The following is a 25,208-nucleotide window of genomic DNA, read 5'->3' on the forward strand; positions in this document are numbered from 1 at the left end:
CTGCACTTCATCAGTAATAAAACATATACAGTGAAGGCCTCACCTTTGATCCTCTTTTCAGTTTCAATAAATCTAAGCTTTTTCTTAGTGCATGATAATAGCAAATGCAGACAGACATTGAAAAATATCCTCAAACTGTTGTCAACAGCACTGAAAGGAAAAAAACTGATACCTTGCATTTCCCACACTTTGAGAGGGGCCATGTCATTGGTACTCTCAAGAAGATGTTTGCGAAGCTCAACAAGATGCTCCTGGAGTTCAGGATGAGATTTCCTTAAGAGAGATAAAAGAAAAACAGAAAGACACGATACAAGGTGAAGATTTCTTTTTGACTCCTAATCAAGTGGTGTCAAATACACAGTGACAAAAACAACAGAAAAATAAACGATTAAAACATCTTTAGGACTGATAATATATTACTTACTTTAATGTCCCAAAAAAGAATCCTTGGACTTCATCATTATCATCATCCTCCACATTTATAACCGTCTTTGAATCTATAAAGCAAGAGATTCGTGTTTACTTGCCTGAGAAACAGAGTTCAACACACAATGCTGGATAAATCACTAACTGACCTTTTACTTCAGTGTCATCCACAGCTTTGTATTCTGTGCTTTTGATAGCCAACTCAACACCATACCCAGATAAAAGCATCTTTTGAGGCTTTGGATTCTGTATCAAATAAAAGCAAAGCAATGTAAAACAGTGCAGAGTTGAATCTGAATTAGAGCTCTATACAGAAGATACTTTCTGCCTATATGTACCCACTATACTCTATGTGAACAAAACTACATTCAAACACATTTGAAGTAGAATGCATCACACTGGGTGAGTTTTGGCTTGAGACTGTCGCTGGATGCCATCTTTGTAATAATTTTTTTCCCCTGGTCAACTATAACTGGAGTTATGAAGTGGAAAATGTCTCGAAGCAACAACGGTTTAGCCACAACAGAACACGCTGACACTAGTGACACGCTGACTAGTGCTGACACATTATAAACTTCCTATAGAAGTGAGAGATAATGACAGCACAAAGATCACCCTGGCTTTACAGCCAGAATCGATGTAAAGTACGTCTCCTAATTACATTTGTTTTTGTTCAGTTTGTTTCAGCATGGCACATCTTTAAGCCCATATCTAGGTGCCCACATACCTGTGGCAAAACATGTTGCCTTTTTATAGATTTTTCAAGACTACAGTCAGTGAAAGTTATAGACTATGAAACAGTTTACCTGTGGGAACAAAAAGCACACAAACTGACACGTACAGCAGCAGATACACTGACATTCAACCTTGACACCTGTGTCACCCAGACACTGCTTCAATCTTTCACAAGTGTAACGAGGAAGCTTCCACACCTACACACCGCTTTTCTTCAAGAAAAGCACATTTCCTACTTTCAAAGGCATCTGTTTGTCAGTTAGTTTTTAGAAATCTGTTAATTCTACCTCTGAACATTGGTCAGTCATACGTGTTGTTCAGCAGTGTCCATTTGATCAGGAAAAACTATGAGGAACAACATTTTTTTTCATGACAGAAAATATAAGTAATGGATAAAAAGACTGTTTACAGTAAAGTGTTAACTTTTTCTGGCCATCTTTCATCATGAAATTTGGCTTGTTTTTTTGGGGTTCTTTTTGCAAAATCCTGCTAGGAGTCAAACTTCAGTGAAAACATAACCTCTGTGACAGAGTTAATTTAAAAAGAAGGATAGACAAAACAGCAGCGACAAACAACAAACATGCAGTCGGCACTCTAGCTTTAATTTTTTTAAAAAGCTAATCGAATGCTACTAATGGAACAACTGCTAACACATCACAGAAGATTTGAAGCCAGTGTTCCATTTTCTTTTGAATCAGATATCTTTCCTGTATGACTTATCACCTAATGAAGTAGCCCTCCAACATGTTCACCAAATAAATACGCTTTGACAAATGACACTGATGTTGAACAATTTAGCGTCTTTTTTCTAAGCTCAGATGGAAAACAGGATTTATGTGAACAACAACAAGTGAATCTGGGTTGTTTTTTTTTTATGGCATTGCTCCTCTTTAGTGGACAAAACACATTGCTGTGATATTGCTCATGTTAATCAAGGAGAAACCTCTGAGGCAAAGACAAAATTTCTAAGATCTCCAGTTCCTCGAGTGACTAATTCAGGCTGTCTACAAAAGCAAGCATCCCCATAAATTCCCATGTTATAATTTCCAACTTTATAGCATTAAAAAGCTTATTCAGGTGTTGCAGTAGTTATCACTTTTGCTTCACAGCAACAACGTCCTGGCTTTGAATCCAGTAACTGACTAGGGGCCTTTCTGAGTGGAGTTTCCCCCCATACTTGTGTGGGTTCTTTTCAGGTACTCCAACTTCCACCTGCAGTCCAATGACATGCATGTGTTAGGTTAATAATGGCAGTTCTAAATTGGCTGTAGTTGTGAATGTGAGTGAATAGTTGTCTGTTTCTCTGTCTTAGCCAGGGCGTTCACTGCCTTTCACTCCATGATAGCTTGAATAGGCTCCAGCCTTCCAAGACCCTGAACTGGATAAGCTCAGCAGCATGGATAGATGGATTAATTTACAGTCTGATAAAAACAAAATGGTTTATGACTCTATGGATACCTTCCCACTTTATAAAAACTCTGATGAAGGAGATTTTTTATAACTCATCCACCTAGATGCTAGAGTTAGGAGTGTGTCTAGACATAAGCAGCTGGAGCTGATGGGTGTCTTTAGGCCTCACCTCCAGTACTTCCAGTTATTAGACTTTTTTACTGTGTGTGGAGATGGTGTATAATGAATTCTCAGGCTTATGTTAATTGCTTGCTGTGTGGTACAGACCATCCAAGAGGTTTGTGCTTCAGTTTTGGAAAGTGAAATTCTATTATTGTACTAATCTGTTACCTGCCACAATAATGTGTGTATCTGTGTATTGCACCCACACAGTTTGCCAGCACGGAATCCAGCTTGCCTACCAAACTATCAAGCATTGGCTGACAACTTAGCACCTTACCCTTTCACCTGAATAAGTTAGCTTCTGGATCCAAAAAACCCACATTGCAGCAGCTAAAACAAACTTCAAAACACAGAATTCAAAACTATTCAGTGGCTGCTGTGGGTACTTCTATTTCTTTATGCTGTCTTTGATGCTAAAAGTGTAAAGTGTAAAGTGTGCATGTTAGTCCCCATAGGGAAATAGTTCCTCTGCATTTAACCCATTCACCCAGTGAAGCAGCTAATTCTAAGTAAGCAGGATGAACTATGTTTGAGCGATAGCAGTGCTGTTCAAACACAGTTTCCTTAAAGAGATTTACTAAAGAGAAGTTTCCTGTTGTATCACTGATTAGCAGTAATCAGTAATCATGAGAAAAAAAATATACACAAAGATGGCATCAATGTTTTATTTTAATTTCACTGCTGGAAATGAATCTAATTTACTTCTTTTTAAAGACAATAATTAAACAAAAAGAAGTCTGTTAAAATTAATTCTACCAAAACAGCAGAGAGCAAAAGTCAAACTTTATTCGTCACTGTTGCTCTGATAACACTAGTTCATCAGTAATTTCAAAGTTCATTTAGAATTTTGTTTTTATTCTCTACAATTAACCACGTCTACAAAAATATTTATATATATTAATAATAATTAATAAGTGGAATGTAAGTGAGAGTTAAGGCAAAGCAGTGGGGGGAGGAGGGTATATTTCTACTCACCGCTACAAAATGACGCAGCACATATGTAAGTGTGCCCTTTTCAGCTTTCTCTGACAGTGCCTTGTGAAAAGAGGTGAACTTCTTTGTTCCAATCTCTGCATACAAGATCACAACTGGCACATCTGTTATATTGACCCCTGGATATGTGTGATCGTTCTTGTATAAATATGGTTTTGGCCTGTGAACATTTGGAAAATGTGGTTAAAGATATCCCAGAGCTAAACATTGATAGGTGAAAGCATCAAATATTAAAAACACAATTTTAAAAAGTTTCAAATAACTACATACATAAATTCAAACTTCCATGTTACCTGCCTGCAGCTGCCTTAAGGAGCTTCTTGATGTCCTTGGTGCTGCAGCTGTGTTGCCCATGGATGGAGACAAAGGCTGGGCAAGCCTCAGGCGGAGGCTCATCTTTGGCTATCTGTTATGAACAGAAGGAAGAAAAAGAATGTTTGGTAAAGTAATGGCTACAACATAACCTTACTAAAGCCAGGGTTTGCTGGTTTGGTCCCCACCTGAATTACTCGTTTTAAAATACATGTGATTATAACACGACCACTTCTCTACTTTTGAGGTTAGGCATAAAAGTTTTATTTTGATAAAAGTGTTTAGTTAGGGTTGGATCAGTTGAGCCCTTAGTTACGCTGCTACAGTTTCAGGTTGCTGGGAGATATCTTATGATGCGCTGAGCTTGTCTTTTCCAGTCTCCTCTGTTTTTAAACCCCCTCATTTCCCACTTCTGAAATTCATACAGAGAATGTTCTTCTACTTTTTCTTTTCATTTTTGTGTTGTTTTGTTTGTTTTTCATCATACTTTCTGTGACCCCCCAGTGGAGGGCTGCCACGCCGTGAGCTTGGCTCTCCCAGGGTGGGAACAGTTCTTCCTCCGCAACACTGCTAGGTGCTTGCCTGTAGAGGATTGCCTGGATTGCCTTGAAATGACTGAGTTTTAAACTGGATCTGTACAAATTAAACTGAACTGAGCTGAAAATATTACTTTATAACACTTTGATCAGAACATACCTGCTGGGATGCATGAACAGCTGGTGAATAGGAGCGCAGGGCAAGAGCAAATTTGAGAAGATTAACTTGAAGATCTGTGAGGAACTGTCCGGCTTTCTTAATGATCAAGTTGTAGTACGAGCGCACTGACTCTGTAGAATAAACAGTGGTGGGACAAAAACTCAAAACTCAGTTCAATGAGTTACACCTCTTCATATAAAAGTAATAGTTTAATGTAAAAATAGACATACCTCCGTGCTTGTATACAGTAAGTTCTTTTACAGTGTCGACAAACTGCCAGAATTTCTCATTCCCATCTTCTCCAATAAATTCGCTGCACATGAAAATACGTAAGTATAATAAGCAAACATTATTTTGCTCCTCAGCAGTTAAAACTACAGACCACCAAAATCATTAATTTCTGGAAGTAACTGTGCACATATCCACTGTAACTCATCATTAAACAAGATAAAGGATCAAGTTTTTTACTACGGCTATTTAAACACACAATCCAATTATATACGAAGATTTCTACAAGGTTACCAAAGAGATTGGTAAAACTAACACTGATGATAAAATCATCACAGACTATTTTGAAACAGGAGAGGCCACAAAGAAGGATGCAACAGAGAAGACAGACATTCCAGCTTTAAGCGTATCAACTTTACCAGAAGTACACCAACAGGGATACAGCGAAGTTATATTTTAAGGTGATTTAAAAAAGTTAAAGGCAGTAAAATTACATTAAATCAATAAATAACCAGTATAAAAATCTGAATAACCTTCCAAGAGTAATAAAGCAGAACGTTTTTGTGGTGATTTTTTACATAAGTGTCCTTCAGAAATCATAATAAGGCAACTCATAACATAAACAAAGTGATGTTTATATTTGGTCCCCATGAAAACGGCCTTGCTTGGTGACACTTGTGATTTAATTTGAAAGATAAATGGTTCTGTGCTGAATAATAAATAATAATATAAATGTGAGAATTAAGGTTTTCTAAATGTTCCAGCACTGTTTTCTACTGTGATAAACACAGTGAAATAACTTCTGTCTATTACTTAAAGTCTATTGTAAATGGACAGAATGCACTTTTTAAATTGTTAGGTCTGTGATGGGATTAATCATTCTGGATGATGGCTGTCAATATAACGAGACTGATTTTTCCACAAATGATATTCTGTTTTAGTTTAGCTACAATGTAACACAAGAAAGTCTTTCAAAAAAGCTAAATGATGGTAAACTACAATGTATTTATGACCATGAGCACAGTTACCGTGGAGAACATTGAGGCTGTGACCTTTATCTGGTAATACAATATACTATTATAAATCCTTAATTGCAGTGATATTAAACAAACCAAAAACAAACCAAAAAAAAAGAAGTAGGAAAGGGAGAATAGAGTTTCCTAGTAATATTCGTGGAACTTTCAGCCCAAGGTTGGCTGAATCACCAAAGTTAGAGCTATTATCCATCAGTCTGCAAGGAAAGATTTGGTGAAGGTTTTGGTTACGAAAACATCAGTGTTGATGTAAGAAGTGAAAGAATTAGTATTGGATAAATAAATAAATGCATTAATGAATAGCAATCAGTAACTACTTTAATACTAAATAAATAATTTCAGTTTGCTTTCAGGTGAATGCAGTGCAAAAATAGAAATCATTCAATATTTCTAGTCTCTGGTCCTGACCTGTCTCTGGGAAGTGTAATGAGATTTTATTTTCTGTTTAGGACATTTAAAGATTAAAATACAAACCGCGGATTAATAAAAGATCAAAGCAGTGCATTTAGGAGGAGGGGCACCTGGCTGTGCCCCGTTTTATTGCACATATGCATTTCCAAGAAAAGTACTGTACCTCGTCTCCAGGAGGAAAGGCGTCATGCTCCACTTGGCTTTAAGACTGGCAGTGACGCCTTTGGGGGCTGATATTACGTGATTTATGTTCAGCACCAGTAGCGACAGCACAATAACGCTCCTCATTGTCGCGATGGAACATGAACCTATAGCAGTGGTAGAGAGCAAAAAGGTACGCCGTCAGTTCAGCTTTTGAGAGGTGCCATTGAGTGCCACGTAGTTACTCTGAGTTATTATCTCAACCTCAAAGCCAACACACACGCACACATACTCGTCTGAAGAAGAAAAAAACAGCTCGCAAGATTATGGGAGATGCTAGAAACATGAGAGGTCCTCGTTAACCAAGGAGAGTAATAATAAAATAACGTCTCCTCATAAGGGTCAGGCAAAGGAGTGAAGTTAACTTAGCTGCAGACTACAAGTCAGCTGCCGTGACATGAACTAAAACATCCCAGCAGCGTGTTTTGACTAACGGAGACCACGAGCATGGGTTGCCACAAACACGTAACAGTGGACAGACTATTATTTAGCTACAGTGTTGCCAATAACATCGAGCTCACCCAGTCAGTGATGCTAGTGGTTTCCATACAAAGCAAAGGGCTTCATTCAGCTGGATATTTTGGGCAGCTAACAGCCTGTACGGCTAGCCTGTTACCGGGGTTGCGGGGTGTCGAGGTGTCTCGCGCGGACCGTTATTCCTACCCGAAAGAACCGGAAACCGGAAAACAAAACGTGGCCTTTAATTATTTTAAAACACCGTTTTTTATATTGTTTATACAGACCAGGCGAGAAAGATCGTTGTATAATTAAATTAAATTAGATGATAATGTGGCAAATTATTCTGGCACATTGGCAGACAGCTAAAGAGACAGACGCTGAAGCTCAAGCACTAGAGCATGTTGTAGCAACACTAGTAGTGAGTGATGCGTGCGCGCGCGCGCGCGTGTGTGAGTGTGTATTTGTTGAATCTCCAGTGTGAATCTCCAGACACTTCCTGTAGGCTGTGGAAAGGAAAAATCCAAAACAGTGAATCCAAAAATTAACCGAAGTTGTTACATTACGTTTAGAATAACTTAGTTTTTGTAGCCTTCATAATGATAGTGATGATAATAATAATAATCATTATAATAATAATGTTATAGATTATTTGAACTACTTTAAAGCTATATCAGTTATCCATTCATTCCTTTTTTAGTTTTTATTAGATTTCCCTAAAGATCAGTAAAGATTGTTATGTATGATTTGTTTTTGTTTTTTTGTTTGGGGGGGGGGGGGGGGGGGGTGTTTGTTTTTTTGTTTTGTTTTGTTTTTTTGTTTTTGTGTGACCCTACTTTGCAAATGTACCCGCAGAGAGACATTGCTGCCCGCGGAGAGACATTGTTGTTTTCACATGCTTGTCTTGTCTTCACATGACCGGTAAAGTATTATGTCCAAAATGTGCAGACTATTGTGTGGGGAAGCAGACTATTACTTTAAACTCAATTTCGACATCACTTTAAAGGTGCATTTAAGCCTTTCTAAATTTAATAGCCATCCAAACGACACTATAAGGGCAGTTAGCCAATATAGTGACACAAAAATAATAGGGTTACATGACTGAGCTGCAGATAATGGGACAATAACAGGGTGCGCAAAGGAAATGATAGATAGATAGATAGATAGATAGATAGATAGATAGATAGATAGATAGATAGATAGATAGATAGATAGATAGATAGATAGATAGATAGATAGATAGATAGATAGATAGATAGATAGATAGATAGATAGATAGATAGATAGATAGATAGATAGATAGATAGATAGGTTGGAAGGTCTTTGTATTTAAATGTGAATAAATCTCAGTATTGTCTCCGTTCAATATCCGTGTGGGCTTCTGGCTTCGCACTGTGTTAAACAAGATTATGGGATGGACGGGATGAACGGGATGGGATGAGGAGCTTTCCCAGCCCAACCGCGACGAGAGCATAACGCCTATTTGTCGGCTCGGATGCAGCAGCATCCTCTCAAACGCACTGCTTCACTACAGTCAGTTCTGTCTCAACCCGTAAAGGATGCCGTACCCTGCCGGAGCATTCATGCAGCCCAACAAGAAGCCGTGCGACATTTCTGCAGAAATAAGTATGAAGATGCACTGAACCACACTGTGATTTACACTGCATGGGACCAGCACTAGAAAGAAAGAGGGAGTCAAACTAAAAACTCTCTCATCCGACTGCTTCGTTTTCAACTTGATACCGAGGCATGGGAGTCGTCGGCTTGGATGCAGCTCCACACCGGCTTCAGAAGTTGGACAGGCAGAGATTTAATTGCCATGACTCTTGAATACGGACAGGACTTCCAACGCAGTGCAGACGGCGTGCAGTATTTTAGAGTCCTTAAGGTGGACTTCTCATTTTGTCTGAGTGTCTTTGGAGAGTGTTATCTGATCAACGTGTTGCATTTAAAATATAGGCATCTTTAATCTGTCTGAGGCATGGAGGAACATTGATCTCCGAAGTGTCCACGGGTGCTCCTTATTATTCACAGTAACGGAATGAAGACACTATCTTGATATGATGGATGATAGATCCAGTAAGCTCATTTTAGTTCCTATTTTAGCTGTCCTTTTTGTTATGATAGGTTATCAGTACATATGTCCCGCTGGCAGTAATTCATGCCACTTTAAGACTGAGGAGAAATTTAGAGGGGTGAGTCTACTTTCAACCCCTTATCAGGACAGCGATGATTTCTACAGAGATCAAGACCTGGAGGATGACAGCCCTCCGAAACTATCGTCGAAATTCAACTTCACTGAAAGAGACCTTGACAGACACGTGGAGTTCAACATCAAAGGGGACGACGTGATAGTGTTTTTGCACATCCAGAAGACCGGGGGGACGACTTTCGGGAGGCACTTGGTGAGGAATATTCGCTTGGAGCAGCCGTGCGACTGCAAGTCAGGGCAGAAGAAATGCACGTGCCACCGACCGGGGAAAGAAGAGTCCTGGCTCTTCTCCCGGTTCTCTACGGGCTGGAGCTGCGGACTGCATGCAGACTGGACCGAGCTTACGAACTGTGTCCCTGTCATTATGGATAAGAAGGAGGCCCGGAGGAATAAAAGGTAACGCGTGAGAGTCTCTTACAGAAATGCACCCAGTCCCCACAACCCTGGGGGATGCAAAACAATAATGCCCAATTAAACCATGTGACCATAAAACCCTTAATGAATTCAAAATGTAAGTTTAGCCTTTAAGGAAAATGCACTGCCTCTCTTGAGTGGAGAAGTAAGCGGGGATGGAATGGGCACAGGATGGGATGGGTAGGTCTACTCATTGCTATTTCCCTGGAGGGCTTATACAGTTGTCACATTAGGTACAGTATAGTGTACATGAACTTTTTAGGCATCCCCTGTAAGAGGTGAGACTGGAGATAGCTTCTGTAGCTCACTGTAACAACATTCATATACTGTTTTTAAACCTCTAAAATATAAATCTACTGCAAACAGTTAACAGTTAATTGTGCTTAATTGTGCTTAACACCTATCCAAATAACTACTAATATAACTGCTAATATAATTCAAATAAATCTCCAGTGATACAACCTCCTGAAAATGAACACAGAATTCTATAAAAGCCACTCTGAATCATTCTTTGCCCAACTTTTGTCCTTGAGGTGTTGATGAAGTTGTAAAAAGCTCATGCTCGAGTGCAACTCCTACATCAGGAGCTACTCACAATTCTCTGTGCACCCTTGGCCTTTATGTCTTGCGTTGATGAGTCCCTCTGAGGTGTTTTTTTTTTTCTTTGTTGTTGTTGTTGGCACGCAAAAGCAGTGCGCCACTCCCGTACCACATGAAGTCTCCTCATTTGAAGCCATCTTTACTTCATGACTGAGTTCAAATTTTTCCAGGATGTTTGTTTGTTTGTTTGTTTGGTTCTGTGATGTCACCTCACAGGAAATGCGGAGAAGACCTGCTTCATTCAAAACCCATTATCCGTCAGCGTGTTGTGTGGTAATTACAGTTAAAAAGACATTTGCAAATGCTTCTACTAATGTACAGTCTTGTACAATTACTAAAAGTGGGTGTACTGCAATGAAGCATCCAGTGGATGAGCAATGCGTGTTTGAGTGTTTTCGCTTAGCAAAGTGGATATGTGTATATTTCCGTGCAGCTTCCAGAGTCACTGATTCTTTTAAAAAACTGCAGTAGAAGATACTCGTGCAAGTACTACAAACCGAAGGTGTACTGGCCAAATGTCTTGTTACATTTTTTATTTTTTTAAACTGCAGATAATTTCCTTTTCTGGTTCATATATATATATATATATATATATATATATATATATATATATATATATATATATATATAACACTGAAGTACTTGAGCGCATGATTTATTTCTGCTGTGCCAAGTGTTTTCTTTACTCAGGGAAGTGCTCACTAGATGCGACAGCTCTTCATTTCACAGCTGCAGCATCCATTCTGCTCTTACAGTCCTCTCATGCCTTGTTCCTCAGTGCGCTCCCGCAGCATCTATTCTGAGATTATTCTGCCACGACGACCGAGACTGTTGGCAGACACATTATGTTAGACCACCTCACTAACCAGCCACTGCATAAGGCACATTTATGTGCCATTTGAAAGAGATGACTAACAGCGTTATGCAAATTTTATCCTCATAATTAATTTGTGTATGAGAAATGCCTTAAATTATAATATCATAAATGGTATAAGGTCAAAGTAAAAAAAAAATCACCCTTGCCCAGCAAAACATGCCATTTGTAATAAAGAAAATACTATAATCCACTTAGAAAAATGTTTAGTCCACCTAAGGGCACGCCGGAGGAATGCCAATACTATATCACTGCCAAATTCTGATGGTACGGCCTTGTTTTGTGATGGGAGCCTCTGAGATTGAGTGGCTGTCTGAGATTGAGTCCTGAGTATACGACTTGCCGGCTCCTGAGGTGGCAGTAAGGGGAGGCCGGGGAAGGAGGGCTGTGATGGCACTGCCTGCGTGGCATGGTGTGGCCTTTTCAGCCAGGCGGTGCGTGCTGCATGGCGAGCCAGCCGTACGGCCCAGGAAATGTCAGGCGTGTCAGACTGGATCAGCGTGTCCTGCGGTGTAGCTCCTCTGGAGAGTGCTGTCAGTCAGGGGAGAAGCGGAGCAGGCAGGCGGCCTCTCTTCAGGGACTTTTTGGAGAAACATACTTCTAAGTGCTGTCCTCTTAAGTTGCTTTGTGGAGAGCATCACAGTATTACCTTGTCTGCTGCATGAATTTGGCTGGCTGAGCAGGTTGTTTTTCCTCTCAGGCGATTTCAGAGTTCTCTGCTGAGGACTGCTGTTGGAATTATTTCTGATTGGTACATGTTCATTATCTAACTCTCCAGTCAGGAGTAACTCATGCAGATATATTCAGTGTGACACTGGGCCGCAAAACAAGGTGCTGATTTTGAAAATGTATTTAACGCTAATGCGCCAAGAACTGACTGAGTAAATGATGTCTTCAGAAGCCTGTGTAATAAAAGGTTAGTATTAGAGAAATATCTGATGTTCTTCTCTACTGAAATTGAAGCGAGCTCAGTGTGATATTCTACCACCAGGTGCAGCTGAACATCTGTCACAGAGATAAATAAACAACAGCAGAACTTTATTGTTGGTCTGAGGCAAATAAACTTGATTATAAAACTCTCAAATGAATCAGCGTGTCAGTCAGTAAATGTATGTAACAATAATCTGATTTGTTCTGTGTATGAGAAGATAACCGTAAAATGAAAAAAAAAATCCTATAATAAAATGACTTAATTTGATGTTTACGATGTTAATGCTAAGCACTTGCCATAGTTTGCAGAGTGTATCCACTCTGAGTGAATCCACATAATCTCTAAGATCTCTCAACCAAAACCCGGATCATGCATTATCTTTCAAACCAACACTAAAAGACTTGCACTGAAAAGTTTATCAGCTATTTAAAATGTGGGGGTGGGATCTTGTCATTTTCCCCTCACATTCTTCTTTATATCATTAATTTTTCACAGCACCACCACAACAGCAAATATAAAAGCCTATACTTCATTAGTGTTTGACACGCACTCGAGCGCTGACGTGATAAAACAGATGTTCTGGTGATGCTTTTGCACTAGAATTCATCAGGGTCACCCTCCTGTTGCATAACGTTCACAATGTCAGCATCTCTCACAGTCTACAGGGCAGATCGGATGCTTCGGCAGAATTAAGGCTTTGCTTGGCTCTCGCTATTTCGGCATTTGGTATTTTAGTGACATTTAATGGTCAAGTCTTTGAATTAGGGCTAAGCTAATTTGAACTTTATGATACCTTGTCCTTTTATTGTATCGAAGCAATATTTCGCTTTAGTTGAACTTTTGTGATGCTGGTCTCATATGAGTTCAAGCACAGCCAACCCATTATGTGCGAGTTTCACAGATATTAATAATCATTTTTACTGTCTGGAAGTTTGGTTTCGTTTTGAATTCATATTAAGTCGTTGCTGAATTTTGGTTCAGACTGTCACAAACAGCTGGGAGTAAATTTCCTTTTCAATCAGTGATTGATTCTTGTATTAATTAAGTACCATTTTACATCATTATTGTCAGATAGATGTACACAGCAGCTGCCAAAGCACAAGGTCAAGAATATCACAATAAATATGTGAAAATTTTAATTAATTGCACAGCAAGAACAAGACACCACATTTCCCAGCTGTCATTAGCAGTGTTATATATGTGGATTAAAAACTACCTTTCATCCAGGGAAGTGTGCTCTAGAAGTAACTGACAAGCTGATACTAAGTAAAGCAATTTGATAAATACATAAAAAGCCACAAAATAGGCAAATCTTTATAAAGGTTATTAATAAGATTTTGGTTAAACCATTCGGTTCTCTTTTCAGTTTCTTTGCTATTCATAATATAACCCTTCTTTAGAGCTGCTGGTGTGCAGATCAATCTGCTGTCACTTCCCTGAGGCCTGCTTCTGCAGCACAAATCCATTAAAACTGGGATGCGTGTCTCATTTGAACCATTATTATTTGATATTCTTTGTTATAACTTATTAAGACACTGCACAGATGCACTCACTGTTAATGTAAATGACTCATCCTTTTGCATAAGCAACATTTCCACCTTCTAGTTTTTCTCCAGCTTCTGTCTGTTTGTGTTTGCAGTATAGCCACATTTCCTTAAAACCTTCATTTTGTGCATATTTGTGCAGCCCATAAGCATCCACGTGGAGATGGAAGGATATTGAGAGCACTTTTTGGACAGCCCCCCCGGTTTCACTTTATCTTATTTCCTCCCTCCTTTTTTGCTGTTGCCTCGTGATAATATCACGCATATGCTGATGTTGCACTTTTTATCAATTATACAATCTTCATTAGCAGCTTTCTTGTTGCGTATGCATAATGAACGCTCAGTTCAGCAGTACAAAGAGACCAGCGTCAAAACACAGCACGGCACAGACCCTCGTCGATGCTCTGATTGAATGAAACGTTGAAAGAGAGCGAGAGAGAGACATGTGCCTATTTAGCAATGTCCTCTACTGTGATTCTGAAAATCGATTTCTAGATCACGGCATCCTCAAGGTTTTCATGTTATGTGGACTGTGTTCAAAGTTGAGCGTATTGTGTGTTGGCCTGAAAAGGCAGAGATAACAAAGGATTTGAAACTTGAGCAAAATGATAGCACTGTTTGGTTTTGGGTCTTTTTAATCATCTTTTATTGTAGATTATCACCTTGAAAATGTGGATATATCCTAGTTGTGGAGTTACACATTATGTATCTTTGTGTTACTGTAAATGCACTATGCAATATAAATTGTTCTATTGGAAGCTGAAGGAAAATATCCTTTATATTATGAGGTCATTGGTATTAATTTAATGATTACTTTAGCTTAAAGTTTGACAAGCAATAAGGTGAAGCAGCTACCAGAATAATTCTTTATTCATCAGTAACATGGTGCCACTTTATTAGCAGATGAAGCTACTTTATCCCTGTTTCCCAGAACTGTGAAAGTTCCTGCCAAAAGCATATTTTTTGCCCACCAGTCTTCAAAATAACATATTCACATTCCCTTCATTTCTACAGCAGTCCAGCAGGAGCAGTAACCAGTGTTATTCCTTACTCACCCGAATGACATGCCCGAATCCTTGGCTGAATAACACCCCACATCATATTTTATTCATAATAAGTGATGCAGAGAGGGCTGCAATTACTGTGTGGTCGTTACCACTTACAGCTCTGATCAGTGAACCGTGCATGTCTCACTCTGTCTGCTACCTGCGTATGACATCTACCAATGTTAGGCATATTCCTGAATCAGCATGTGGGAGGGGAGTCATTAACAGCCTGACCTAAATGAACTTGAATGCAGTGAGCAGCTGTATTTTACATGTTGTCATCTGCGTTCCCGCTTTTGTGTTTACAAAAATAGCTTGTCAGTTTGACTTCATCCAAGTCATGTTGTAGTTTGTTTTTTTCATTTCAAGAGGATCGAGGTCGTATTGACCTTGAAAACAGCAGCACGTAAAACAAATGGCTCCTCTTTCCTTTTTTTTTGATATTCATTAGAAGGAGCTGCCATTTTTCTTCTTTGTCTGACCAATGCGCTGTTAGGCTATGTGAGAATAAAAAGAATAGCATTCATTTGAAACTTTTGTTAAATACATAACATATCGTAACAACAAATAGAGCATTTCTCTTGTTGCTCTCTATGAACTCAGACTTTCTGAGCTGAGTGGAGAAGGGAAAGTGCAGACTCGCAGGGTAATGGATGCCCTCTGGGCACAGATGAACCTGAATGAGGAAAGTTGAGCAGATTTACAGTTCCGGTCGTATCTTTGGATGTAGGAGGGAAAGTGCTCATCAAAATGATGGGATGTTTAGTATGTGTGAAGCTGAGAGTGCCCTTGCAGGCTTTGGACTTCCAGGGTGCGCAGATTGCTTTTCCTGTGTCATTAATTTGAGTCGTCATTGCTGGCCAGCCTGATCCAGTTGGTTTGATAATTAAGCATTACCTCTACAGAGGGTACAACAGCATATGTCAAGCAATTGTTCACCAGTGTGACAAATAAAATTCAAATTGGACTATGTAGGGGAAAAATATGAGTGGGGAAACAAAGAATCGTTTGTGCAGCAGCTTTTTTAGTCGCTTTCGAGGGTAGATGACATTTTTGAGAGGCGGAACCATTCAAAAGCTTGACCAGAAACACATTTTTATTCAAATTTCAGAATGTGCCATTGCTTTCATATCAACTATTTATCAGATTAATCAGACTGGCGTGCTTGTGTTATATCATTTTATTTTTGAATTGCTTTGTCACTACTCATTGCCATCACGGACGAATTAATTGGACAGAGCACACAACCAATCTGGACGGAAACCTGACTCGCCACACAGCTAACACCTGGACAAGGTGTGGTATCTCCTGGTTGTTGGACCTCGTCTGGATTGGGGGTTTCCTGTTTGGTCAAGCCTTTGAAGTGTAAGTGGAACTGCCATAGCAACTACCCATCTGGGGAGGCAAAAAGTCAGAGTAATAAGAACTTTTAGCAAAACAAAAACAAACAAACACAAAGGGCGTGTAGAGGGTTGGATGCAAGGGACAGGGTGAGATGGAGACAGATATTCTACAGCAGCGGTCCCCAACCCCTAGGTGACGGGCCGATACCGGTCCGTGAGTCGTTTGTTACCGGACCGCAAGAGTTGAGGCTCGGCTGTGAAATTTATGGCTTTCAGGCTTTTTATTGGTTTTAGGGGGGGTTTTTTTGGGGTTTTTTTTATCGTTTTTATCATTAACTCGGTTTCCCTGGGTCTTTTCCCGTCTGATATGAATAAATCTTCTTTTTTTTTGGTACTGGTACTGATTTTATTTTGTTGTATTTATCCGCGACACCTTAAAAGCTGGTCCGTGAACATATTGTGGCGCAAAAAAGGTTGGGGGCCGCTGTTCTGCTGTCATGATCCCTAAAGGGAGCAGCCAAAAGAAGAAGCAAGACAAAAAATAAATACAACAAAAAACAACTGACATTCACTTAAGGCTTCAATCTTGAAAGGGGTCACAGTCAAATAGCATGACTGTGAAACAGAACCTGCCTCCCTATTAGTGTGACTGACGCATAACATATGGTGTATTTCAAGAGATTGTGCATCAACCATTGTGGCCTGATACGTAACAAACTGTTGCACCATTGCTTAGTGCATGTCAATTAAGTGATTACATTCAAAACAATGGCCCTTATAAACCCTTGCAATATTAGCATTTGGGGATGGGGGGTGTGCTGTTATGGATATTTGTCATTGTCCCTTAGCCTGATCTGTTCGAGATGTGGCTTAGTGGGTTTTTCTGCTCTAAGAGCCACTCTAAGTAATGAAAACTGCTCAGTTTGCCAGGATAGGTTTTCGGATTCTCTGGTGCCGCTGTCAAATACTTGCTGGTCTGGCAAATATGAATCTGCAGTCCTCTGATTCAGCTCCTATAGTGTGATTAATAGTTAGCTTGGTGTCAAGTGAATGGCTAAGAGCCTCCAGTCTTCTGGAAGCTGGTTTGCAAAATTTGGTTAGATTCAAATCCCCTAAACTTTCTTGTTTTATCATGTCCCGCAGTGCAGCACAGTCACTTTCACAGTGTCTCCATTTATAACATTCGCTCTTTTCATAATTTAATCCAAGCCATCACATACATGAATACCCTGCTTTATCTCTAAACTTTGTTCAACCGTGATCTCTCAGTGCTGTCACGGAGCCAGACTTTTACTTACCGGTCAGCTTTTGATCAGAGTGAGAACACCTGCTCGACTGAGGTAAAAAGAAAAGGAGCAAAGCGCCTCACGCTGATCTGTATAAATGTAGTCATCAGTGTGATGAAAATGAGTCAGCTGGTGCAGTGATTCAAAGATTCTGTGTTTAACGTCCCCATGAGGCCTATTTCGTGGCTGAGCCGCTGAAAATGCTTCTATTATCAAAGGGGCAATTAACTTTGGCTCTGTCTCCCTCTAATTGAGAAAAGAACATTCTAGTTCTGTACTACAAACAGTCCATAAAAAGTAATTGTGCAAAACTAAAAGAATTTCCCCATAAATTCTTTATTATTTGCTGATCGGGAGCAGCCGGGAGCAACCCGATCAGCACGCTCATGAATATTGCTTTAATGACGCTCGTTGTTCCTTTGTAACAGCGTCTCAGCTTTTTGTGCTGTAGTTAAAAAAAATAAATCTGGCTTTAGCCTCTTTTAACCAGTTTAGCAATTTTGAAATGCAAGACCCAACATGACTGAATGCACGAAGCTGTTTAAGCTTAATTTGTAGCTTTGGTTCATATAAACAGATCAAGTAGATCGGATATGCTTTGACACAAAGCATATCCGATCTCTTCTTTGTTTGTGTGTGTGTGTGTGTTGTTCATACTTATGCCTGGACTTGACGTAAATGACATCAAACATTGACTTGTAAAATGCCACAAAAGGTGCCCGGCTGTGTTATTTCTCAACCAATGAAAAGCCCGTGCCAGGAATAACAGCCTCTGGAGTTGATTTATTATAACAACCAGGAGAAAGGTCATCTGTCCTTATCTGGGGCACGATGGTGACAGGTAAGTTATACAGTGGGGAGGCTAGCTAAAACTGGCTGCCTCGCACAGCTCCCCAATTTGGATTCAGAGATTGACGGAGCACCTGGCACACTTAAGAGTGTAAGTGCAGGTGGAGTCACCTTCACAGACTAATCTCCTGTCACAGAGGAGGACGACATTCTCGCTGTTTTGATGCTGTAATAGTTAGTGCCGCCTGGCAATGTGGTGAAATGAATAAAACTTTAGCTCTGCGCTTCAGGACTGCCTCACGGGACGTATGTATGCAATGAAACGGTAATCCATAAAATATGTAGAGCTGATAAAATCTTTACTGCTGGTCTCCTCTGCATCTTCCCCATCCTGTGGCATCAGCCAGACTTGTGAGAGAGATCTGAATAATCTCACTGAACAGATTGCAGTCCAGATTGCCTCTTAAATTTCTGCATTTATAAATAGGCGCGTTCCTTTTTTTATTTTTGCTAAATCGTTATAGATACTTGATTAGCAGCATCTCAGTTTTATTGATGTGGCATACAGAAAATCTAGTCTAAACAATTTTCCCCTGTGCAACTCCCCATGCATAGCTTTTCCCCATCTATTTAACATTCTCTATATTTTTTTTAATGAGTGTGAAGGCAGAAAGCATCTAAAGCTGTTGTATATCGTTGTCTGTTATGGTGAATGAAAAATAGTTTATTTCCCACTGGAAAAGGATTTCCTCCTTTAGATCAATCTCTATTCACTCCCACCTACAATATTGCAATATAAATTGGGTCCCAGGCCACAGTATAATAAGTATGGATTGAAAATGTGCCCTAACAGTACAGGACTAGAGAGGAGACTAACATCTTGCGGCATCACAGAGTGCTGGTGTGGAACAAATAGCATTATGTCCCAGCACGTGTTGTGATACAGCACATCAACCTCATCATAGGAATCTGATGTCCGTCAATGTGAGCCAGTTCTCTCGAGGCGCCAGATGAATGGCTACAAAACAGAGCTTTAAATCCCTCCCTCAAATCCAGGGATCAGTTAACTTCCCATCAATCCCTGTTCTGCGACGGAGAGTGGACTTTGCTTCATTCATCATTCCGTGTAAGCCTCCCCTCCTATGTTTGGAATCTGAGGTGTGAATTTGTTTACTCTCTCGCGCTCCGAGTGCGGCGAGAGGAAATTGTTCTAACGCTGGTGGCATTTGCTTCACTTGTAATACCGGGCGTGCCTGCGAATCACGAGAAATTATGGAGGGAAGAAAAGTATTAAGTGCCTCCGAGTGTCTCCTTTTGAACAGCGCGCATGAATTATCAGGAAATGGCTCTTTTCCTCACAATGTCACCAGTTTCAAGAATGGGTATAAGCTCGCACATATTACAGCCAAACTACAGAAATTAACATTCAGTTTTCACACACCTGCTAAAGACAATATAATGAGGAAGCCAATTTGGATGTTTTGAGAGCTTTCAGCACCAGCATGCTTTGCTGTTGCTGGGCTGTTTCGGGTCTGGCAGTGCAATGCGGGGTGCCAACATGACTAATGGGCCTAATGTGGAACCTCTATCGACTTGCACAAAAATACTCAGGGATTGATTTGACTGCTTATGCCACTGCTATAATCTCCCTTCCAATGATACCGTTTCACAGCTATTTGTACTACTTTGTGCTGCCTTCTTCTTTTTTTTCTTCTTCTTATGACACGAGAATATATGCTGCTTAGTTCAGAAACCATATGTGGCATCGGTTTACATTGTTGCCTTTGCATGACAATAATGGATGTGGCTATATGCAGGTAACAAAATGTTTTGACTGTGCATTTACACCCACTCTACAAGCGTCTTGAACTCTGGTAGAAGCATAAAAAAAAGGTTGTGGAAGGACTGGAGGGTGTCCAAACAGTGGGAAAGGGGTGGGATCTACTGTGGACAGCTCAGCAGCCCATTAACACAGGGAGACAGGCAATTATTCATGCTCACATTTACACAATTTTGGAATCACCAATTAACCTGCATGTCTTTGGAATGTGGGAGGAAGCTGGTGCATCTGGTAAAAACATGCACCACCCTGCCATCCATCTGCATCATGATTCTCATCACTTTCATTCTTATCAAAGCATTGAGCAAGCCTCGTTTGATTTTCAGCGTGTTCCAGCATCGGCGGGTCTACAAAGTTAAGAGAGAAGCGGCATTATTTTATGTTACATTTAAAGGCAGCCTTGTAATTTTCTAACCTGTCAAACGCCCACTGTGATGTCTTAGAAGGATTTGTGGGTGTGTGGTCACTTTAGTGTTTCACAGAACTTCTTTACAAACTCAGCACCAAGAGAATGAAATAATGTCTATTGGTACAGACACATTATAACACTGGTTAGCTCAAATTTCTTACCTGGGATTGTTGTAGACAAGCATACCTTTTTAACTCTTTCTACATAAAGACAATGTCTTAAGATATCCCCTGTACCCTTTGTGACCAATTTTGACACCTCAGTATAAATCAGTACAGACGTGGTTTGATGACCATTAGAAAAGTTTCTGTTTTTTTCCAAAGGTAGATGCATACTTGGAGACCACCCTCACTACCTTCTGATGCACATTCAGTCATGTAGTTCTACAAACAACTCAGTTCAGAAAAGCACTTCACGAGCTATCCCCAGTAGGTTTTCAAGGGGTAAAAAGTTAAAACCCAGTTGCGAGAAAATAATCACCACAGCAACCATAAACACATGTGCTCACCCCGTGTGTATTGACTGCTTTTTGAGGTCTGCTCTCCTGAAGCGAGCAGAGCTATAAGCAGCTATTCCAAGACATGGCCTTTCCATGTAGATGATTGATTCAGGTACAGTGAGGAAGGAGAGGAGGGCTCAGGCTTTGGGCTGTGTCCGTTAATCATACTGTATTACCACACAGGAGGCATTTATCACCAAACACCAAAGGCTTCAGTCCATGGGGAACACTGAAACCAATCTCATCGCTTACATGCAATCCATCTAGGTCCACAAAAAACAGCAATGTTGAGCGCTACCACATTTATTTTCTCTGTAAGAGGAGAAGGATATTCTAAAGAAAAAGCAAGAAACCTAAAAAAAAAAACCAACCTTGAAGAAAAGTAGGGCTTTTGAGAGACTTTGGAATTTTTTTAAAAAAACCTGTGTGGTGTTGTTGTCACAGCAGGATGTGCAAGCATCAACCTTGGCCCCTGGGCGTTCTGAGTAGAACTACAGCTTCTACACAGATAGGCTTTAATGTTTCAGGTACCAGTAAGATGATGAAATAGGAGTTTGGAAAGTCGGAGAGTACATTTTTTAATCCTTTGTCACTATGATCACTAATTATTTTCTCATCATTTGATTACTACTTTGTATTTGTCATTCTTCCCTGTTTATAATAGCATTGAAGGCAGCTGTATTTTTATTTATTTTTTCTCACAGAGCTGTTGTTTGTGTGAACTCAGCCTTGACTGAGTGAAGCTCATGGACCCATGGGTCTCACAGCCAAAGCCATGTGGTGTATTTGGAGTTCATTCTCTTATCCTATTGGCTCCTAGTCAAAATCTACCTTTTCCAGCAAATTTTCAGTTTATAATCAACAAAATGTGTTGCCAATCCAGTTTTCTAGAAACTGCCCCACATGTACAATGCTTCCAGACAAAACTGCACTTATGTTCGACAATTGTTTTCTTGTTGTTGTTTTTGTCTATAGAAAGGAGAACGATCCACAATTTCTCTCAACTCTGTCTGGAATTCATAAATTGCCTTTGTGTTTCATCATCTGCCAGTGATTACCAATGCAGCCAACATTGTTATTGGCTAACAGTTAGAACGATGGAGTAGAATAACAAAAATAGACTGGCTAGGTTAAAGCTTTGCTCTCAGGTATAAACAACTGACTTTGCAATTTATTCCACAATGTTCAGAAATGATAGTTCAAGACTAGAGTGTCCGGCTAAACTCTTATGTATAGTTTTGGTTTGAGCATGCAGCCCTGTACTAAAGCTTCAGGCCACCACAGATTTATTTTTATTTTGCTTCAAAATAGCAAGGCTTGTCATTTTGTAATTTGTCAAGCGGTCTTGGGCAATAGTTCTGAAGGTTTTCAGAAGATCTCTGAAAGTTTTTCTTTGAAAGCTTTTTCTTTCAGTTGATCCATCTAATGCAGGGGTCTCAAACTCCAGGCCTTGAGGGCCGGTGTCCTGCAGGTTTTAGATCTCACCCTGGGTCAACACACCTGAATCAAATGATTTGTTCATTAACAGGCCTCTGGAGAACTTCAAGACATGTTGAGGAGGTAACTTAGCCATTTAAATCAGCTGTGTTGGATCAAGGACACATCTAAAACCTGCAGGACAGCGGCCCTCGAGGCCTGGAGTTCGAGACCCCTGATCTAATGTTTACTGAAGCCTCATCAGAAATCATCTCACTGGAAGTGTGGCCATCAAGAAGCCATTGAGGAGGAAAAAGCTGTGGTATTCCACATTACACAGGAACTGGACTGTAAATTGGTGGTAACGGGTATTATGGAGTGATAAATTTCAAATAGATATTTCAGGTTCAAATGCTAATTAATATGATGTCTGGAGCATCAACAGCCATCTATAAAGCACGGTGGAGGCACTGTCATAGTTTGCGGCTGCATTTCAGCCAGTGGTGTTGGGGATTCTGTCAGGATTGTTGGATTATGAAAGCAGAGAGGTGCTCCACCATGCAATACCAACAAGAAAATGTCTGATTGGCAAGCTTCTCATTGACTTTATTTTTCAGCGTGACATCGATCACACTGCCAATGCAATAAAAGCATACCTGGATAGAAAAACATACAAAGGACCACTATCAGTCTTGGATTGATTTCCCCAGAACCCAGGCCCATTATTGAAGCAGTGTGGGATTATCTTGAGAATAGAATAGAACAAAAGGCAGCCAACAGCCACAGGAGAGCTTTGAATGTCTTTCAAGAACGCCAGAAAACCTCCTAGTTCCGATTTTCCTGGAAAAACATTTAAAAAATGAGGTGGCTTGAGACTGTTTCACATTACTGTATATTAATGGGTTGTTATCAGTAATTATATATAAAAATAAGCTTTGAATCATATTCTGATAGCGAGGGTCTCCAAAGCCGATGTAAAGAATAAAACTCTTATAAGGTGCTCTGGTTTCTCTGATGTTTTTTTGTAGTGTACTTCAGTTTAGCATTTATTGGCTAGTTTGCATGGCTGAACTTATACATCGCATGCATTAGTGTGTAAATAAGTTTCCCCCAAAAGCATTTTATCTGAAGAAAGCATGTAATTTGTTCACCATCACAGCTTAGTTAAGTACTGTGAAGCAAAAATGAAACTGTGACTCGAACCACCCCCACCACGGTGCCAGATAATATTCTCCCTGATTACTGGCCTCCAGGATCCTCGTGTACAGACTGCACTCACACCCTCTAACATCTAACATTAGCCGCACTAATGGTTTTCACAGTGGGGGGGGAGGGGTTGTGTTTAAAGGCTGTGAAATAATGTGTCTCTGTATGGCAGGACTCTCCTTTTGTCCTGAGTGAAAGCTCAAGTAAAAAGCTTATTACACACCAAAGGCTACAATTACTGAGGAGATGTTAAGCCTTCGGTTGAGACACATTTTGTAATATCAAAATTTCTGGAATATAATAGCAATGTAAGAGATTTGAAAAAAAAAAGAGCCTTTGTTCCACCCTTTTTAGGAGCATTTCAGTCTGCACAGGTTGATGCTGACTTACAATACAGCTTCACTGACAAGACCTTTTAGTGACTCTTGAGTTTTGCAGCTTTTTCCCACTGAACGGACCTAAAAGAAAGTTAATGTATTTTCTCCACAGCCTGCCAGCCTCTCTCCAATCTGTTGATCATGAAAAGCTGCATCGTAGTAAACAAGTTTGCCCACAGGGAATCTTACCATGAAGATGTCAGTCTGACATTTACATATAAATGCAAAGTGCGAGTAGGTAAGGTTACACTTCTGACTCTGGCTGTAATTGTTTAAAAGCAAAGTCTCAGACCCGCGTTCTCTGAGGGCCCTTTGCACCATTGCTTGATAAATATAGCAAGCAGATGCCTGTTTACACACGCACCTCTGATGAGCAGCTGTTTTTTGCCACGTTAACAAGACAACGTCTAAGCCAAAGCAGCCTTGCTGTTTTTAATTAACTGACCACACTTGCAATCACAGTGATGTCTTCTGTCTGGTGCAAGTACATCAAAGTCAAACATGTTCCCAGCAGTCTGCATTTGAGGTGAAGTTTTTGCTTTCTTTCATTTTTTTTGCTCATCTGAGAGCTAAATGGAAATGTGCTGTGAAGCTTTTTAATGTCAACATGTGGAAGCTTCACATACACACATCCAATCGCACTCCTCCCCCAGTCTTTACAAGAGTGACAGGTCATCCAGAAATTTATATTCATGGCTGGAAATGGAAATGGAACAACCAAGAGGGGGTGTCCTGCTGTGCTACCACCAGTTACTGAGGTGCACTGGAGGGGAGAGAGTGACATTTAACAGCGTGAAGATGAGGGGCCTCCGACCAGCTTGCAGCAGATGCACTGGTACATATAGAAACAGTACAGATGGTCTTTAAAGTGAGGCGGTGCAAGCTGAGAGGAATGGTTCCCAGAGCTGAGGGAGTTATTTCATGTAGCCACCACCTTGCCGCAGTCAAGGGAGACAAACAGGAAAATCAATACTCCCACTCAGGACAGTTCACTACAAGGGCCTCCCTCAGCAGGCCTGTCTGTCAGAATCAGTCCCTCAAGTGGTCTGGGATGTGAACTGCTGACAAGGTAGGTGTCAGAGCACACTGATCACACTCTTACAGCGCGACTGAAGTCTTGTTCAGCACCGTGGACAGCTCCAGAAAGACAGCGACAAACCCCAGCAAATTGGTCCCAAGCTTATCAACCCTTTGTCATATTAACATCATTGTCATTGCCTGGCACTAACATCAAATCATCAGATACCTAATATACATATTAAATTCTTATATTGTTTAAATGAAGTTAGCGGCTTAATTCACTTTTTCTGTTTTAATTATAGCTACGTTCTTTAGATGAAGAATTTCAACCAATATTA

At 40.2% G+C, this 25,208-nt stretch overlaps 2 protein-coding genes across 7 annotated transcripts in view; one reads left to right on the forward strand and one right to left on the reverse strand.

Moving 5' to 3' along the window:
• uggt2 (UDP-glucose glycoprotein glucosyltransferase 2) overlaps nt 1-7,283 on the reverse strand; it is a 44,514-nt gene extending 37,231 nt beyond the window's left edge. For 5 of the 6 annotated variants that reach the window (XM_085385640.1, XM_085385637.1, XM_085385639.1 and 2 more), the window contains exons 1-9: nt 7,130-7,283; nt 6,571-6,715; nt 4,965-5,047; nt 4,735-4,865; nt 4,020-4,132; nt 3,709-3,886; nt 576-672; nt 425-497; nt 173-273 (exon numbers count right to left, since the gene is read on the reverse strand). In XM_085385640.1, coding sequence (XP_085241766.1) covers nt 173-273; nt 425-497; nt 576-672; nt 3,709-3,886; nt 4,020-4,132; nt 4,735-4,865; nt 4,965-5,047; nt 6,571-6,695 — 901 coding nt within the window. In that variant the 5' untranslated portion in view covers nt 6,696-6,715; nt 7,130-7,283. Of the gene's footprint in view, nt 1-172; nt 274-424; nt 498-575; nt 673-3,708; nt 3,887-4,019; nt 4,133-4,734; nt 4,866-4,964; nt 5,048-6,570; nt 6,716-7,129 lie in introns of those variants that run through there. The other variant, XM_085385641.1, reaches the window with a different exon arrangement.
• Nucleotides 7,284-8,865: 1,582 nt separating this feature from the next.
• Nucleotides 8,866-25,208, forward strand: part of hs6st3b (heparan sulfate 6-O-sulfotransferase 3b) — an 85,813-nt gene continuing 69,470 nt past the window's right edge. Inside the window, exon 1 of the mRNA XM_085383958.1 lies at nt 8,866-9,672. Coding sequence (XP_085240084.1) covers nt 9,125-9,672 — 548 coding nt within the window. The 5' untranslated portion in view covers nt 8,866-9,124. The remainder of the gene's footprint in view (nt 9,673-25,208) is intronic.

Source organism: Rhamphochromis longiceps, linkage group LG16, assembly GCF_057381845.1.
Source record: "Rhamphochromis longiceps isolate RC_006_pf linkage group LG16, R_longiceps_female_GT1.1, whole genome shotgun sequence".
Classification (NCBI taxonomy): domain Eukaryota; kingdom Metazoa; phylum Chordata; class Actinopteri; order Cichliformes; family Cichlidae; genus Rhamphochromis; species Rhamphochromis longiceps.